This window comes from Cyprinus carpio, chromosome B8 (assembly GCF_018340385.1).
Source record: "Cyprinus carpio isolate SPL01 chromosome B8, ASM1834038v1, whole genome shotgun sequence".
Lineage (NCBI taxonomy): Eukaryota > Metazoa > Chordata > Actinopteri > Cypriniformes > Cyprinidae > Cyprinus > Cyprinus carpio.
The window spans coordinates 11,179,840-11,199,200 of record NC_056604.1 but is presented as its reverse complement, the minus strand read 5'-3'; the positions used below and the strand labels follow the sequence as shown (position 1 = coordinate 11,199,200).

The following is a 19,361-nucleotide window of genomic DNA, read 5'->3' as shown; positions in this document are numbered from 1 at the left end:
CTGAATACTACTGAATACTGTTTAATCACTCTGTTACTGGATGCTTTTGATTGCTGCATTTATTTTATTCCACTAGTAGATATAGTAAACAATAACAGAATATTTTATTTTATTTAATTTTTTCTCCCTCCACTAGAAGATACAGTCCTTGACATGTAAACAATAACATAGTTTTCTCTATGGGTTATTATATACACAGTTGTTAGGTAAGCAGGTGTTTGGCATCATAGATATTACTATATAGTGTATTTTTGCACATTTTGAGCACTGTAATGATAAATCGCCCTGTAGGACTGGAGCTATTTGTTTTATAATTTACAGTAAGCAATGATAAAGCAATATTTAACAAGCACAGTGTAAAATGATGTACCTGCTAGAATCTTATGCTAAGGGGAGTCATTATTGACCTGTAGCTGTGCTGAGCACCAGTGGTGTGTTCTGTGTAAGACATGATGTGTTAGTTATAAGGTGTGATGAGGTCCCTGTACGTATTGCTGATAACCTGTTATCTCATGCTGCCCCTCTGACTCCTCACTGCACCATGGGTAGTCATGCAAAACCAGAGCTGCCTTTTAAAAGAGTTTATTTGAAATGTGACGTACTGATTTATTTAGAGAACAGGGATTACCATGCTAAATCAATATAAACCAACCTACAAAACCCTACTGTGATGCTTTCTCTGGCTTTATTATTACAGTCTCATGTCATTCGTGTCTTTCTTTCTTTTTATTATTTATAACGCAGGCTCTGGTTCATGATGAAATTTTGCATTGCATATTGCATTTCTCTTTCTCACTGTGTGTGTGTGTGTGTGTATACACACACACACATACACAGATTGTGCATCATTAAAACATGAATTGAATATGCCTTTTAAATTCCAATTAAACTGAATTAAATTTGGATTGATGAAGCAAACAGAATATAGAACTGTAAATCAAATTTGAATTTAAGGAAGTAGAATCAAATGGAATGGAATTTAAATAAACTCATGTAAGTGTAGTTTTTAGTAATACATGTAATTTATAAGTTCAGATTCTGAATATTGTTTATTTGCCATTACAAGGATTGTCACTGTCCTCATGTGTTCTCTTTCTCTTAGACTATTTCTGTCTTGAAGACAACCTGACAGCTGTGATTATCCTTGCTGACACAGGATAGACCTGTCCAGTGGATCTTCGGGAATCAGACAAGTAGGTTTATTTTAATACACTCCACTGCCCTTTGACACACAACAAAATAACATGCTGTTGACTGACATTTATCAGTTCACATGGAAACACATCTCTGAGTTCCAACTCACAGCTCCACATGCGGAGCTCAGTGTTGTCATATGTATGCTATAAAAATAAAATCAAACAATATATAATAAAATTTTATATAATTATATATATTTTGTGTCTGTCTGTGTGTGTGTGCGTGTGTGCATTTAATACCATTAACTCAAATTTAATAGTATAACAATTCAATTTAGGAACACAAACACAAAGCATAAAAGATGGCAAGATAAAGAGGACAGAAAAAAACAGAGAGATAGGGAGAAACAGAGTAACTAAGGTTTGTATTTGTACTATGATTACAAATTCAATATGTAATAAATAAAGTATGATTTTGTTGTGAAGGACATGAACAGCCGAATATCAAAGGAAGTGGGGGATAAAGGCAGATGCATTCAGGGAAAAGCTGGCCATTGTGTATGCTTTCTATCCCGACGCCAGCCACAATCATATGGCCCTGTGATTTCCTATGAGTTCTTTCTGAAACTTGAATAACATGTAATGGGCTGATCTCGCGACATTAGAATGCATTATACTAAAAGAGAGGGAGAGGGAAAGAGAGTCACTGGAGGGAATGAGAGTGCAACATGAATTTTAACAATATACTCATTACTTATTTATACCTCTGGAAGGAGAGAGAGAGAGAGAGATTTCATATCTGTTACTGATGCTTTCCCATTCGCTCTGCATTTGTAACTTTTCTGTTTGTTTGTTGCCCTCACTGTGACCTTCTGTATTTTGGTGGTCGCCTTCGCTGTTTATGAACACTTTACAGCATTTCGATCTCCACATCATGAATGAAAACAGAAAACAGACAGAATTCTCTGGAGAAGAGCCTGCTGTAAACTGTTGGAAAAAGGTGATGTGCCAACATGTTGCTTTTGAATTCAATTGCTCGTTTGCTCTGATATCCTGCTGGTTCCTAATAGCCTTGTTAGGGAGATCGGTTTCCCATTTACAATCTTTTACAATTATACCGAAGCCATTTGGAAATCATGCATCTCGCAAGCCTGAAAGCCTTTAAAATAAAAGGAAGCACAGAAGTAGTAAGAAAGAGCGGTTGACAGAGATGTGTGTGTACTGCAGAGACCCTCCATAAACGATGTTACAGCACTTCAGAAAGTGAGGGATTTGACAAGCAATTATAGAAGCCAAACAAGCTCAGTGCTTTCAGAAGAGCAGCAGAGAGAATAATACAGAGATGGTACAGGAGCAGTTATTGAAGTCTGAGAGACAATGATAAGAGGTCAGTGTTGGTGGGATGTGCAGCGGAAGAGGAGAAATTACACACTTCAGGAGTGCAGCGTTATGGATAACTGCCTCAAGGATGGGAAGGCACCTGTTTCTGTCTCTATAATTAAAGGCATAGTTCAGGCAAAAATGAAAAATCTGCCATTGTCTGCCCACTCTCATGTTGCTCAGAACCCTTATGACTTTATTTCTAGACTGTGCTGATCTTTCTTCGGTAACTGAAGCTTTTAGGCTTCAGAAATCATACTTTTACAAAAGCAACCAATATATATTTTTAATGATAGGGAATAAATAATGAAATAATTTTAAATGTAATATTCCACACATTTAAATACAACAATTACGTTTTTAATGTGTTTGGCTCTTTAAATATGCCAGTGTTATATACACTATCGTTCAAAAGTTTCAGCTTATTTCAATATTTTTGAAATAAGCCTGTTATGTTAATTCATTTGTTTAAAAATATTGTGAAAACAGCAATGTTGTAAAATATTACAGTTTAAAATAACTGCTTTCTATTTTATTATATTTCATTTTTCAGCATTTCATTACTTCATCTTCAATGTCATATGATCCTTCAGAAATCATTCTAATATATTGATTAGGTGCTCAATAAACACTTCTTATTATCAACACTGAAAACAGTTGTGCTTTAGGATTCTTTGATGAATGGAAAGTTTAAAAAAGTATTTGAAGTACAAATCTTATTATAAATGTTTTAATTGTCACTTTTAATTGAATGATCATTTTAATGAAGTGTTAATTTCTTTTTTTTTTAAATCTTACTGACCTCAAATTTTTGATCGGTAATGATGTGTTTTAATAAAACAAGAATGTTTCATTTCAATAGGTAAAGTATGTTTCTGTACAAAGCTTGTGAATGTTAAGGTTTACAACTTGACATCCTTAATGAAAAGTTGTGATAAAACACACAGTTGTCATACATGAATCCACAGGGTCCCCGCAAACCCATGGGAGGTGTTGTTGAGAAAATTCATTAACTCATTCAGATCTCATGTAAATTCATTATGCCTACAGCAATGAGAAAATATGGAGCCCTGTTGTGAAGAAAATTCCACCTCAATCTTAATAAAAACTCAGCCTTTCTCTATCTCAGAGGGGGAGGAGATTCTCCAGAAAATAGCCTGAGGATAAATCTCATGCAAGCACACTCCAGTTAACATGCAAGAGTTTATCAATTTAAGTTGCAATAAATTTAGCCAGAAAAGCAAAAACAGTGAAATAGATTGGATTTCACATTCAGTTCATAGTTACATGGCTTAAATGAATTTATAATTAGAAGGCCCACAGCTCAAAATCATTCTAAAACTAAAAGATCTGGTTGGCTTTGGAATTAAGTGATATAGAGATAAATATGCTCACAGTTCATCTGAATTACTATTTCTCCATGAGAACGCAGGCGCAGACATAACTCAGAACTCCTCTGAAGATTTGTATCCAAGGGAGAGGTCAGTCGATGGAGAGGAAGAGGATCTTTAACGTGTCACAACCTGCAACGAAGACATCGCAGTTTACAATTATTCTATATGAAGATTCATTCAACAACCAGATACAATCTTAAACCTGACGCTTGTAGATATTGACCAGTCCCCATCAGCACAAAACAATCACATTGCTTTATATAAAATATCTGTTCCTCTCATCGCTTTTTTGGGGGGATGGGATACATGTAAGGAGCCTGGAGGTATGTGAAATGGACAAGATGGAGAATGGATTGGGGGAGGATGGAGGAGAATGTGTAATTGTGGTTTTGTGGATCAACCTAATATACTTTAGGGACAGATTGATCTATAAAGTGTTTCTTTTCCCTGTGGATGATGCTTTGTCCATTTATACACAATAATCAGGTGAGTTTGCAATGAAAATATTGTAGAATTAATATAAAATGCAGATTTCATGTTCATTGGTTTCTTTTCTGCACTGTTGTATTTTATTGAATGAAGTTGGTTCACTTGTGTGCTACATCTCAAATCAACAGAGACCTTTTGACCCAGACAGATATGATCAATTCCAGCTCTCCTCTATTATTGAGCCAAACTGCTCATAAATAAGGGCACCTCTCATCTCTCTGGAGGGCGAGAGGCAATAAGCAGAACTCTGTCGGCCACCCCCAGGGCTTTAAGCCACGTCCTCCCTCCAAGGGCGGCACAGTGCAGTTCATTTAATTACCCAGCATGCCCAATGCATTCCCATCTCACATCTGTATGAGGCAAACTCGTCCCACTGGCTGGCAAACACATTGGTTTGTAATTAATTTTTCACCCTGCTCAGCGGATGTGTGTCATTCACGTCACGTTAGGCTCTCGTATGTGTTCCAGATTGTGGCGGTTCAGGATGGAGCTGCGATTCAGGGCCTAATTCATCAAGGCCTGTACCTGTCTCACATGGGACATAGTGGGGGAAGGGCACGTGGGTTTAGCTGCTGGAAATGAACCTTAGCTTAAATCCCCAGATGTGTATATAGGCAGAACTGCAAGGAAAGGGTTGGTCCAGGCATGATGAAATTAAAGTCGCAGATTAAAGAAATAATTCACCCAAAAATTTAAATGTGCTTGAAATTTAGTCACCCTCGGGCCACTCAAGATGTAGATTGTTTCTTCGCCGGAACAGATTTGGAGAAATTTAGCATTATATCACTTGCTTACCCATCCTCTGCAGTGAGTGGGTGCTGTCAGAATTTGAGTTCAAACAGCTAATAAAAACTTCACAATCATTCACAAGTAATCCACAGGATTCCAGTCCATCAATTAACATCTTGTGAAGTGAAAAGCTGCATGTTTGTAATAAATTCAACAAGATATTTTTAAAGTGTTTGTTTACCCAAAAATAAAAATTCTGTCATTAATTACTCACCCTCATGTCATTCTAAACCCATAAGACCTACGTTCATCTTCAGAACACAAATTAAGATATTTTTGATGGAATCTGAGAGTACTCTGTCATTTTGGAGAGTATCCGCATTGTTTATGTTCAGCATGCCCATGTACTCTCCAAAATGGCGGAAAATGGTAACTTTTGGGAAAAGAATGTTATTATTGTTTACTTTACGCACGAAAAGTACTCTCATAGCTTCCTAAAATTACAGTTGAACCCCTGATGTCACATGGACTATTTTACCAATGTCCTTGCTACATTTCCATACGCTGATCGTGGTAATATCCTTACTGTCTATGGGAGGGTCATAGAGCACTCAGATTCCACCAAAAATATTTTAATTTGCGTTCCGAAGATGAATGAAGATCTTACAGGTTTGGAACGACATGAGGGTGAGTAATTAATGACAGAATTTTCATTTTTGGGCGAACTACCCTTACGAAAAATAAGTTTGTTCAAGTGTGCTATTAGTATACTTCTTTTAAACTAAAAATAGGAAAGTATGCTTTTAGTTTACTTTTTATGTACTTCTCAGAAATGGACTTTATGTACTCCTCAGAAATATACTTAAAATTATATTTAAGTATACTTGACTTATACTTACAAAAAGTCTAAATATATTTGAGCTATACTTGTGCTCCTAGAATCAGTGTTTTCATTGTTATATGGTAGAGGGCGCTAGTACACATCTTCTGTACAGAATTAAAAAAACACAAGTGAAGAAGAAGAAACAACAGCTACTAACACACATAATCTAACATGATCATCTGACATGAAACAGCATAAGAAATGTAAGGTTATGGAATAAAATGTCAACCGATGAAGAGGTAATAATTACAGTCAAGCTTTGGGGTGTTGATCAACTCCATCTACATTTCGATTATCATTCTGAATCCGATTCATAGTCATTTTTCGGCTTTTTGTTCAAATTGTTATTTGTTTATTTTTAATGAAACTTACCCACATTAAAGTGTTTAAAAAAAGAATGCATGAAGCTAGAATAAAATGTTTTTGTTTACAAGCAGATACCTTGTTCTTTCTTTGGATGTTTTGTATGTTTAGATATTCATGTAACAAAATATATACAAATTAAAACATAAATAGTGACATAGTAGTATTTAAATGTGATGTAAAGTTCACTTAAAGAAAACATGTGAGTATACTTGCAATATAAAACTACTAAACTAGTAGTTTACTAAGTAGTTTTAAACTAGTAGTTTTCAAAGTGTACAAAGTGTATTTAATTAGTAAACTATCAGTATACCTATAAGTTCACTTTTAGTATAATTGCAGTTCAAATTACAAACATAGAGGTAAACTAGTAGTGTACTCAAAGTTTGCTACTGTTATACTTAAAGTATACTTGAAAAGTATACTTTTGTGTACTAATAAGTGGGCCTATTTAGTCCCAAGAAGTATTGAAACGGTACACTTACAAGTATACTACTAGAACACTGATATTTGTATACTTGCTACATAAAGTATGCTTAAAAATATACTTGAAATTTACTTAATAAAATGAACTTGAAGTATACTACTTTTTGGTAAGGGTATCCCTTTAAATTCAAACTGTTGCTTCTGGTTAAAATACCATTAGCAATATTATTATTAATGGTATCCTAATGCCATTTTAGCAAGGCAGAGTCTTCTATCATATTGCTTTCTCCAGTGAAAAATAGTCTCGTTTGTATCAGGAGAAATATGCACAGATCAAGATCTTAAAATAAAAAAAAAAACACTATTTTGTTTTATAAAGTCCAAAACAACTCAATGTTCTGATTTCGATGTGAGAGGATAACAGTAGCCTATAGCTATATTTTCAGTTAATTTTAGCTTTTGAGTGAACTAGCCAATTCCTTTAAGCAAGCTTGTAGGATGGATTTTAAGCGAACAAAATGACTGGGAAAAAGTCCTGCATACTTCACTAGAGAAAAGTCTGTCGTTTTTTTATTTATTGGATTTTGTGCACAGATTACAAAGTGGCACAAATTCCACAAAAATATTATCCGAATTAACAAAACACCAACCAATTAGCCTACATACAATAAAGAAAATAAAACACCAAGCAATAAAATAAAATTAGAACAAAACAAGTAAAAAATACAAGTGGAAATGTAAGTAGAAACATGTTTCCACACTAAAATAAGACGTCTAGCTAATAATGTTTTAAAAGCGAAAGCCTTTTTCAGTGAGAAGTGTGACATCCAGCGCACAGCAGCTGTAACTACACTTTCTCAGCTGGAGGGCTTAGTTGGTGTCTAATTGCTTCATCATTTTGTGCAATTAGAAATGTATCTTGACTTGGTTTGACTGCTTTTTCTGATTGTTTGTTTATTGCCAGAATTATAAATAGATTATGGGGCGTTGCTTATTGCTCATCAGCCTTTATGGAGAGATTTTATTTTCTGAGGTGAGTGAAATACATACTTATACTTATTGTTCCTGTGCATTCTGCCGTGATCACCATCTGAATGCCCTCGGTTATATTCACATGTGACTTCATCAACCCCCACGTGACTTGCATCTAACCACTCAACTGATTTTCATTCAGATCAAATTGTCATGAATCTTTGCATTTTATGACGTTGCTTTCAACTGACAGTGCAGCCAGTGACATTTACAAAAGGTTTCCAGGGAATGAGAGAAAGCAGTCTCGTATATAGGAACTAAATTTAGACTGCGCTTGTCCAGTGTGATATGAACAATTACCATGGAAACAAGTGTCTCACAGTGAGAGTCAGAGTACAACCCGAAATCAACCATAGCAGGAGACACCGCCTCAAAACAACATACGGACCATGAAAATGCTTTTAATTGTGTGGGTGTAATTAATTCATCAAAGCTAATAAATTACATGGTGCGTGACTCAACAAGCATTTTATTCTATTTAGTGCCTGCAGTATATTTAGTCAAATAACTTTATTTTATAATACTTTGTGCATTTCTGTTGCCTGTTTCCTTTCATTGTGCGAATTAATAATTTTCAGATCGACTTTTTTTTTTTTTAGAAAATACCCCACCAAAAACTATTTTTAGTGATACTAATATAAATGTAGCCATAAATAATAGGCTACATGCTCTTTTTTGGATACCACGTGAGCCAGTTGTTGCTATGGTTACATCCTCAGGCGAACGGGATTTCTGTTTGCAAGTACCTATTTATCGCTTACGTGAAATACCAGCTCAAACTGATGCAACTTTGAAACAATCGGAACTGAAAATGTATAAAGGTCTACTTATGTGTGAACAGTATGTGTACCCCAGCTCCAACTTTTTGTTTTGAATACCTTTAGATGGGGGTATGTATTTGGAGGTTAATTTTGACAAAAAAAAAACAAACAAAAAAAACACTTGAACACACAGTGACCTTTTGGGCCAGTAGTTCAATATTTACTTTCACTGCCAATATATTTTTTTTTTCTTCATGTGCCAAAATGTTTTTATTATTATTATTTTATTTTTCTATTTGAATTACCTTAGAAGCAAAATAATAAATAAAACACTACAAATAATAAAAATAAATAATATTATAATATTAAATATATACAATATACAATAATAAGTAAATAAATGAATCACATAAGTAAAATTAATTATTATATGACAGTGACCTTTTGTGACTGCAGCAGTAAAATATAATGTAATAACATAATAAACAGTCTTATATATGTTACTTTAGGCTATTAGGTGCTATTATATTTACATGACTGTGTATAGGCCTACCACAACAACAAATAAAAACAAAAAACAAAGAAAATCAATAATACAGACTAAAACAACTGACATACTGACATTTATTTAAATCGTGGGGACTCCAAACCTTAGCCCTAGCCTCCCCGATTTATAATACATAAACTGACATTCTCCAATAAGCAAAAACAATAAGCAATCCAATTCCACTAGATGATAAATTAAATATGAGTCATTTCATCTGTAGGATGCCGAGGAAAACAGGTTGAAAAAGATAAGAGAAGAAGCGCAGCTGGAATCAAGACCTGCAAATGACTTTTGAATGGGTTTGATCATAAATGAAACAGGATTGTATTGAACGCAATATCAGTGCATTCCCATCATAAATCACAGGCACTCCAGCACCTCCGCTGGCTCCGCGGAGGAAGTGAACAGTGAGCGCAGCACGCTGGAGTCAAGTTTGGTTGAACTCCGGGTTCATTTACACGACAGCGGTTGCGTTTCTCCACTGATGAGTCTTGCAGATGTTTATGGTCGTGCTAAGGGAATGGAAAGGACACCTGGATGAGCAGGACGACACATATCGCTGGAGAAAAAAAAAAGTCTCATCCTACTTCCGGGTGTGCGGCTGTAGCGCAGGATACTTGTGTGCTCCTGGAGATCGGTAAGAATCGCGTGCAAGTGAAGCAGTGAGCTCTTTCTTCCTAATCTATTTGGTTGCAACTCGTTCTCAAGTTCATGAATCTTGAAGATGAATATTTGTTTTTTGCACGCCACGATGCAATAGCTACACATGTGTATAAGAGGCAGAACTGCAACAAAACACAATTTGTATGATAAACGATAAAACTTGTAGAAACGAACTGCCCTTAAATCATCAGGTGTGATGTAGTAGAGGTAAGTTAAAGCTCGTCTATTGTTGATATGATTTATATGAATTATGTTTAGTATTTTTAGGGATGTTGTGTGACGTTGTTTTTCATGGTGTTATCAGGAGAATATCATTCCAGAATGCTCTGTCCGAGCAATAACATGTAGCATATAGACTGAACAACAAGGTTTTGCAAGATTTTTTCCCTGCCTGCCTAGTTGGGCCAGTAGTTCAATATTTACTTTCACTGCCAATATTTTTTTTCTTTATGTGCCAAAATGTTTATTATTATTATTTTTTTTTTTTTCTATTTGAATTACCTTAGAAGCAAAATAATAAATATAAATAATATTATAATATTCAATATATACAATATTCAATAATAAGCAAATAAATGAATCACATAAGTAATATTAATTATTATATGACATATGTATTCATAAACACAATTGTGCTGGAAAATCAAAGTATTCAGTGAATGGTTTATAATTTTTAACAGTGCCAACCTATGCCATCATTTTTACTGGTCCCACCACAAAAGTCGATAAATCTCATTTTTGCAAAGCATTTATGTGCCAGAACTTGAGATTTTTTAAATTAAGTCTTTTATGCAAACAGAGGCTACATATATTATTGGATCAAACAACACTAGTATTTTTTAAATATTATTACAATTTAAAATAACTGTTGACTATTTTAATAATTTATTCATTAAAAGCTAAATTTTAAATCTGCAATATTATTACAATACAATTTAAAATAACTCTTGACTTTTATTCCTTAAAAGCTAAATTTTAAATCTTATGCTTTCTTTGCTTGTGATAATAGAGCACTGGCAGATTAGCTTCAGTGCCATTTCCATCAACTGGCCAGAAATAGTCTCACATTAGCCCCGGGCTGTGCTTATTGTTGAGCCCTGTGATAAACCTATCCAATAATCATGCAATAAAATAATGCTCTGTTATTCCTCCCTAGATCCTGTCTGTGTGTAGCGGCATTCCAGGGACATTCTGATGGATTCCTTCGGGCGTGTGGAGTTCCTGCAGGCTCTAGCAGAAGGCTGTGTGCTGCCCACGGCCCAGCAGGGTTTAGAGCAGGTGTGGCTGCTTCTGCTCGTTTGCCTGCTGTGTCGGATCATCTGTAGACTAGGTGAGTCTATCATGCACAACACCAGCTCTCAAACATCTGTTTAACTGACACAGTCTTCCCCCAAAGGATGGGAACATGGCCCAGTTGGTTCTTTTATTGCTAACATCAATGTTTTTTGTCATGTGTATTGTAGTGAAAATCTTCACACTTGATCTTGTTATATCCAACTCGTGTTGGTGAATGGGTCCATCTGTTGAGTCTTGATGCGGCAGGCTAATGCTGTCTCTCTTTTTGACAGGTGTCTCATGTCATGTGAAACACCTGAGCTCGCTGGTGTGTGGCCTGTACGTGTTGTACATGTTCTTTGAGCTGCACACGATGTGGGTGATTATCCTGTGCCTCCTTTGCTACCTCATCCTGCTTCTCAGCATAAACTCCAGCAGCCGAGGAGTCTTCCTGTCTGTTGTCATCCTCATTTACATGCTGATGGGGTCTGTCATCCACTTCCACATGACTGCATTTCATAGATAGGGCCTAATGAACATAGAAAACTGGTTTAAATTGGAAAAACTCATTAGTATGCACAATCACAAGCAGTCACAATTTTGTTCATTTTTATTGCAGGGAGTTACATATGATAGACGCAGAGACCTGGCATAAGATGAGAGGTGTGTCTTCACTGAACTGTTATTCATTGTAATATTGTTTTTTTTTAATTAAAGTATTTTATTTCATGTCACATAATTTTCATCAAATGACACTCATCATGGTGTCACATGTCCCATACGGACTGTTTGGGTTGTGTCCAGGCTCTCAGATGGTGGTGGCCATGAAGGCCATCTCTCTGGCTTTTGACCTTGATCGAGGCGCTGTGTCCTCTTTTCCCTCCCCGCTGGAGTTCATGGGATACCTCTGCTTTGCGGGAACTGTTATCTTTGGGCCATGGATCAGTTTTGCCTGCTACACAGATGCAATTAATGGACGCAAAATGGTAAATACAAAGATTTTTTTTTTTTATTATTCCTAGTTTTATTGTCTTTTTTTGCATTTATTGTTAATTATTTATTATTTATTCTTTTGTTTGTTATTTCACTTCTGTGCTTTTTTTGTATATATTATGTGAACATTTCATTTATATGTACAATTTATTTTATATACACTGGCATTTAAAAGTTTTTGGTCAGTACGATTGTTTTTGACAGATATCAATGCTTTAATTCAGAAAGAATTCATTAAATTGTTTAAAGATGGCAGTAAATATATTAAAATAACAAAAATATATTTGAAATAAAGTGTTCTTTTTATTCATTAAAAAAGTATCACAGTTTCAGCAAAAATATTAAGCAGCACAACTGTTTTCAACATTAATAATAATAATAAGAAATATTTCTTGATCACCAAATCAGCACATTAGAATGATTTCTGAAGGATCACGTGATGCTGAAAATTAAAAAAAATTAGTTTTGCCATTACAAGAAAAATTACATTTTAAAATAGAAAACGGTTATTTTAAATTATAAATCTAAATATTATTTTATTTTAATAATTGTAATAATCATTTTATTGTTTTAATGTATTTATTTTTCCAGATAAATGCAGCCTATGTGAGACTTCTTTCAAAAACTCACTTACCCCAAACTTTAAAATGGTATATTAATATATGTGATGTATTTTGGAAACACTGTTTGTGGTGCTATATAATTAAAATTCTAATTACTTAACCTCTGTGTCCAAAAACACAGTCAACTCAAGCCAGTGTGTTCACATAGCACTTTTCACATAGCACTGTTTCAAAGCAGTCTTCAGAAAGTGTCTTTATAAGCATATGTAGATATTGACATTAAAATAAATTGAATGTGTTGTTTTTCATGCTAAATGTTAAATGGGAAAAATGATTGTTTTCTTTGAAGAGAAGATCATCTTGATTTGTTCTGAGCATGTTTCCATCAGCAGAGAGCTCGCTATACAGTAACTATCCTGCTATCTCCTGCAGAGCGTTGGCTGGTTTGGAAAGATTGCTCTGAGCTTTCTGAGGAGTCAGATGTGCCTGGTTATTTCCAACTGTATTGCTCCTTATCTCTTTCCATACTTCATTCCCATCTACGGTGACGGACTTCCTCGTAGGTGAGCTGCTCTTCCTCCATTGGGATTCCATATCCAGAGGAAATGAAATGGCTAGCTTGAATGTTTATTTCATTTTGTGTTTAATATTGTTTTTATTGGCCTTTTGTCCTCAGGTGGCTTCACGCTTATGAAAATGCGGTGTCCTTCCACTTCAGCAATTATTTTGTCAGCTACTTGAGTGAAACAACCACTGTGATGGCTGGAGCTGGATTCTCTGAACACAAAGACCACATCAAATGGTGCATACTCATGTTTTTTCTCTTTTTTTTTTGTTAATTAAAATTGTTGAGACCTACTGTGACGTATTTTCTCATTCAAAGGGATATTACAGTAGCTAAACCTATGAATGTGGAATTGCCGAGGTCTATGGTGGAAGTTGTTACCTCTTGGAATCTGCCCATGTCTAAGTGGCTTAACGCATGTATGTATATTGATTCAGGTGTGTGATTTATTATTGATGTATATATATGTTGTGCATTCATATAAATGTTCCCTGTACATTTTAACATACAGACGTCTTTAAAAGTGCACTCAAACTTGGCACTTTTCCTGCTATCTTGGTGACCTACACTGCCAGTGCGCTGTTACATGTAAGTATGATTTCCAGCCCTCTGGTTATTAACATTTTACGAAGGTTTGTTGGCACAGAATCAGGTTCCATCTGTTTAAACAGATTTGAGTTTGTGTAAGGGTAAAAACACCTGATCCAGAAAACAGTTTCCTTGTAACATGACAGCTTGGATAAAGATGGTTTCTTATCTCAGAACACCATGACCCAGATTTAAACGGGTGTCTACAGCTGGTGTAGATAGATAATTCAATCACAGCTGCCTACCCTGGCAGCTTATGCCTTGTCACCTTAGTAAGCTGTTGTAGCTGTGCTTGTTAAGTTCTAACTGTGTGTAGCTAAGATAAAATTATTCATACTTTATTACCAGTTTGACCTTTAGGAACAGAAGTATATCAGAATTAGCAGCTGGAAGTATTTTTATGTGTCCATGCATCAAACTGTCCATGTTAGGGTCACCTGTGGTTGTTTAGCCAGTCAAAAACATACTGTGAACGTGAATGTGTTTGGGTTCACTGACATGTCTGAGGAGGGTGGGTTTAGGAGAAAGGACATGTGGTTGTAGGGATGGGTGCAATTTTGTGGCTAAAAGTCTGAAATCAAATAAAACAGCTGCAATATTTTGCTATTTTTTTTTTTTTTTTTTTTTTGATTAGTTATTTAGTATATAGTAGATCGGTGATCTGTAATCTAACAACTGAACTAAGACAAATGTATCAGTGACCGATGCCTAATTCAAGGTATTGTAGTTGAGTGGAGACCTCTGGTGGTTAATGTAGGCTATTGAGTCTAAATTCATTTACACTAGTACTGATTTTTTTTTTTTTTATACGTTTTTAAAAAAGATCTTATGTACACCAAGGTTGCATTTATTTGATCAATATACAGTAAAACTAATATTGTGAAATATTATTACAATTTAAAATTACAGTTTTGGATTTTAGTATAAGTGTTGAAAATGTAATTCATTCTTGTGATGGCAAAGTTTCAGTGTCACATTATTATTCTAATATGCTAATTTGGTGCTCAAGAAACATTTCTTTTTATCCATGATATGTTTTTTTTTTTTCAGGATTCTTTGATGAATAGAATGTTTTTGAGAAGAAAGAACAGCATTTATTTGAAATGGAAATCTTTTGTAACATTATAAGTGTGTTTACAGTTACTTTTCATCGATTTAATGTATCCTTGCTGCAGAAGTTTTGATTTCTTAAAAAATTATTACTGACCTTAAACCTTAATGGTAGTATGTTTTCTATTTATTAATGATGCTTTGTTTGACAGGGTCTCAGCTTTCATCTGGGGGCTGTGCTGTTGTCTTTGGGATTCATCACTTATGTTGAACATGGTAAACAGTCATTTTAGTTTATACATGCATGCTTGCCATCAATAAAAATAAAACAGCTTTGATAGAATCAGTTAATTCATTGGATTTAAAAAAAAAACTGAAAATATATTAATACTAATGCATACAGTCATCATGGCACACATTTCAGTAGGCAGTAAATTCTAACATATATAATAGATGTGACATCACTGGCCTAGCCAACAGGACTCAAAATCTTTGTTTCCTCTTGCAGTTCTGAGAAAGCGGTTGGCAGCTATTTTCAGTGCTTGTATACTGTCAAAGCGCTGCCCAAAAGACTGCCATCACCAAAATAAGAAGGTGATCTGTCTAGCACTGCAGGAAAAAATTTTTTTTTTTTGGTTTGTGCATTATGAGATCTGTAGTTCACAGATTTTCACTGAAATTTCTTAGTTATATTTTTATATTGAGATGTCTTTTTTCCCCTGTTCTAGACGCTCTGGGTGTATGGTGTTAACCTGTTCTTCAGTGCATTGTCAATATTCCATCTGACATATCTGGGATCACTGTTTGACTCTGAAATGGACAACATGCATGCTGAGGAAGTGAGCATTTTCATATGCATATGCAATTTAAACATATATATATATATACAGTTTTATTGTAACATAAATAGTCAGCTACTTCTTAAAATACATTCAATTCAATTAGTTGGAATTGCTTTATCACACAGTATTTTGTTTCCAAACAGGGTTACATGGCCAGTCACACCATTCAAAAATGGTCAGAGCTAAACTGGGCGAGCCATTGGGTGATGTTTGGCTGTTTCATGTTTTATTGGCTCATTTAAGGAGAAATCAAAGGACCATTCACTGAACCTGAACATGAAAGATGGTGGATTCTTACCATAAACTGCATTTTTCAACAGTCAGTGTTACATCCATACATCTGTCCCTCTGCTGGAAAAGACTGCCATGAAAAGTGCCTTTTGATTCAAGAATCATATTGTTACAAGAATCATATTCTCACAATGTGATCATACTTGTTCTTTTTTTATTTTGATTTAGATTAGGTACAGTTTTGGATTAAACGAAAAAACTATCAGTATGCAGAGTACATTGTGTTATTTGCATCTCTCTTTTTTGTTCTCTCTGTACAGCTTGATATACAGTAGAAAGATAGTCTCTTTCTTTGTGACCATGTTATTGTCACTTTTATAAAACATGTTTTGAACCTGTAAATGTTTCATATTTTTGTCAAAAGCTGTTGATTAGGTCTGACAATAATATTTATTATTTTCTAATAAAATTTGCCACCAAGACTTTTTTTCATGAATTATAGATAAGCGCATTACTCAAGGGAACAGATCATACTTTGTAAATTTGTTCTTAGATATTAGATATATGTTGATTTTAGATGGCCACTTTTATCAAAAGACACTTATTACTTACGGTGATCAGCAATGTGGTAATACCATATTTTGATAAATGTACAGGTATTGTGGAAAACCATGGTTTTACTGGGTCTCATGTATAAAAGTACCATGTAGGCCTACTAACAAGGTACATGTAAGAAAAACAGTATAAGCATAGTGTCATGACAGCATCTAAAATAACATTTAACACGGTGGAAATATAGAGGAAAGTTAGTTGTACTTTACAGAGTAATGTAAATGAGTTACTCAATTGTGACCTCTGACCCAGTGGCGTGTCCCCCACTGTTCACATGGTACTGTTATAATATCGCGAGAGTTCGCATCGCTCCTCACTACGTAATGTGCCGTGCTGCTTATGGCGGCGCTGGTGACAGTGCTGAAAGCTGTTGGGGTGAGTTTTTCTTTTATATTTATACAATTTTGTGATTCCACATAACCCTTAAACTGTTATATGAACGTTTAAGCCTCCGAAGTTTGCGTTTATACCGCTCTCTCCGAGTCTTCCTGCTTGTTTTCGAACAGTTAACGGTTTAGGGTGGGGGCAGTGTTTCCTCTGCGTGTGCTCTAGCGGTTTAGCGTGTTAGCCAGCGCTTAAAGCACGATTACCGGCGAAGAGTCGGTTTAAACAATAAAAAAACTAACTTATATCTCACGTGACGGATGTGTCAGATTAATTTTGTAAAGGTCACTTAAGAAATGAAGCGCCCAGTCGAGGCTCCAGCGCGGCAGCGGCGGGCCAACGTGACCCGACAGCCGCCGCCGTGTGCCTTTGTTGTCGGACTGAGTGATTTATTTTAAGCCCGGCTGGATGACCGTCTATCCCGTTTTATCGACACATAGTAGCTTGAGTTAAACAACTAAATCCTGTTTTTTTCAGGAAAGGAAAATAATGTACTTGCTTTCCAAATGAGTTCTTACTAAAACCAGTTTTCATGTGTTCATAATAACCTGGAAATATCATGGAATTTGGAAATTGTGGTAATTTTGCACGCCTGGTAAGTAACGTTGCGTTATTTAAAATCAATAAAAAAAGTAAAAAGTAATTTTAAAGTGAATATAAACGTCTCAGCTTAAACATTGCTACAGAATTTTCTCTCACAAAAGAAATTGCTTTTTGTAAAAGCAATTTTTGTGGGGGAAAAAAAATAATTGTTTTCTACGAAAGCCATTTACACGATTTTCCAATTGAGATTGACGACTGGTGAAAGTACTTTGGTCAAAACGGTCGTTTTCTCTCATTTGGATTTGAAACGCCCTATAATCTACTTTTAACCATCTGTTGGTCTTCATCTTTCCAGTACGTTTTCTAATATGCTCAGGAGTAGCATGTGTCGGAGTTGTCTTGTCTGAAAAGGCATTGCTAGTAACTTTGTCTCTGGATGAGCTCCAGATGGATCGACTCCCAGCTGTTGCTCAAGCGCTAACTTACTTGCGTCACTTAGTTTCATGTCCTCATTTTGTCATTTATGTATGCTGTAGAAATCTACAGTTTCGCTATTTAACAAATCGTAACTAGTGAACGAAGAACAGTGATCTTAATATACTTTGCGGCTTGTGATTTGTGTATTTGAGCCGCTGTCAAGCGCAGCTGAGCAGCACGCGCTCGGGGGTGTCGACGTCCAGCGCTTAGGAACGTGTGCGGCTGTGCGCTGTAGGCGGGATCAGATCACTAGTTTTTCCACAGATTTTCCTCTTCCGTTCATGTTATATATTTACATTAAAAAAATCTTTTTATCCAGTTTCATCCCATTCTCAGTCGGGTAGTTTAGCCAAAGATGAAAATTCCATTGCACTTTCATGGCAGTTTGTATTAACTATTTTTCATTTTTTGCGAATTAATGAATTAATCTCATTTACGGTGAGGATTAAGACCTTCATTCTGTAAAAAAAAAAAATTCTGTAATATGATTGATTATTATTGATATTTCCATGTTTTTGTTTTTATTTAACATACTCTTGTCATAAATGTAAAACCAAAATCTTGCGACTTGTGAAATGAAATTGGCTTGTTAGTAAGAGATTGTCTCCATCCATTTTAAGTCTGTGCTTGGTCCATCAGAGCAAGTAAAGAACTGGCCTATATATCAAGCTTTTTGATCCTCCCATCTCATGTGTAATAGACCGGAGGGAACTGAATGATTGGCATGCTGGATATCTGCAGTTGTTGACTGCTTGAATTGAATATTCCATAAATACTCCATTAAATTCCATAAAAACCAGCCAACTGCTGGTTCACGCTGAGACTTGTTGATCCTCGTGTGTGTATTCAGTCAGCTGCTCTTCTGTACACGAGGCTGCTGAGGACACTTTATTTTTAGGCCTGTGTATCAACAGGAGCGTAACATGGTGTTTTAACCCACAATATATGAATGTGGCTAAATGGGACTAATTGTTAACTCGTATATTGGTGTGTGTGTGTGTGTGTGTGTGTGTGGCGGGGGGGGGGTAGTTTAATAAACTGGGCCTGAAATGGATTAATATACTTTTTTGTTGAAGTAAATGCATGTAATGTGTAACTTATCTGTGTGATCTAATATCCTCTTTGTTTTTTCCTTCCCCAAAACAGTATGAAGTGTAACCGAATTGATTTTTGTACCATCTGAAACCTACTTCAAGTTCAGATCATCGATCAGTCAGAAAAAAAACGCCAAGGAAAAAGAAAACATAACGAACATCCCCAAAACGACCCAGCGGTACAACAACTCTGAAGACGAGACGAAGAACTGCACTGCTACAAACGAGAAAAACTAAAGCAACACGACACAACCAAACGAGCAAACCAAAGATTTAAGAAACAGAACCAGGCCGCAACGAGCGTAGCAACCAACCATCAACGTTGACAGCGAAGGCGAGAC

At 35.5% G+C, this 19,361-nt stretch overlaps 1 protein-coding gene across 3 annotated transcripts; it reads left to right on the top strand.

The window, feature by feature from the left end:
- Nucleotides 1–9,446: 9,446 nt before the first annotated feature.
- LOC109065659 (protein-serine O-palmitoleoyltransferase porcupine-like) lies at nucleotides 9,447–19,164 on the top strand. Of its 3 annotated transcripts, none has more exons than XR_006155411.1 (14): nucleotides 9,447–9,777; nucleotides 10,960–11,133; nucleotides 11,372–11,564; nucleotides 11,698–11,741; nucleotides 11,883–12,064; nucleotides 13,067–13,197; nucleotides 13,311–13,436; nucleotides 13,518–13,618; nucleotides 13,711–13,787; nucleotides 15,050–15,113; nucleotides 15,346–15,431; nucleotides 15,566–15,676; nucleotides 15,823–16,897; nucleotides 19,073–19,164. XR_006155411.1 is itself a non-coding variant. In XM_019082647.2 (13 exons), exons 2-13 carry the CDS (start codon nucleotides 10,998–11,000, stop codon nucleotides 15,919–15,921), a joined length of 1,350 nt encoding a protein of 449 aa, XP_018938192.1. In that variant the 5' UTR covers nucleotides 9,447–9,777; nucleotides 10,960–10,997; the 3' UTR covers nucleotides 15,922–16,898. The 3 variants fall into 3 exon arrangements, 1 of the variants encoding a protein (XP_018938192.1); XR_006155412.1 differs by lacking the exon at nucleotides 9,447–9,777 and adding an exon at nucleotides 9,792–10,010; XM_019082647.2 differs by lacking the exon at nucleotides 19,073–19,164 and having other exon boundaries at nucleotides 15,823–16,898.
- The last annotated feature ends 197 nt before the right edge of the window (nucleotides 19,165–19,361 follow it).

Bases quoted from the DNA above. Each gene is read 5' to 3' on its own strand.
- LOC109065659 (XM_019082647.2), top strand. From the start codon at position 10,998: ATGGATTCCTTCGGGCGTGTGGAGTTCCTGCAGGCTCTAGCAGAAGGC. The intron at 13,437-13,517 runs GTGCATACTCAT...TCTCATTCAAAG, and splicing joins CACAAAGACCACATCAAATG to GGATATTACAGTAGCTAAAC. The intron at 15,677-15,822 runs GTGAGCATTTTC...GTTTCCAAACAG, and splicing joins ACAACATGCATGCTGAGGAA to GGTTACATGGCCAGTCACAC.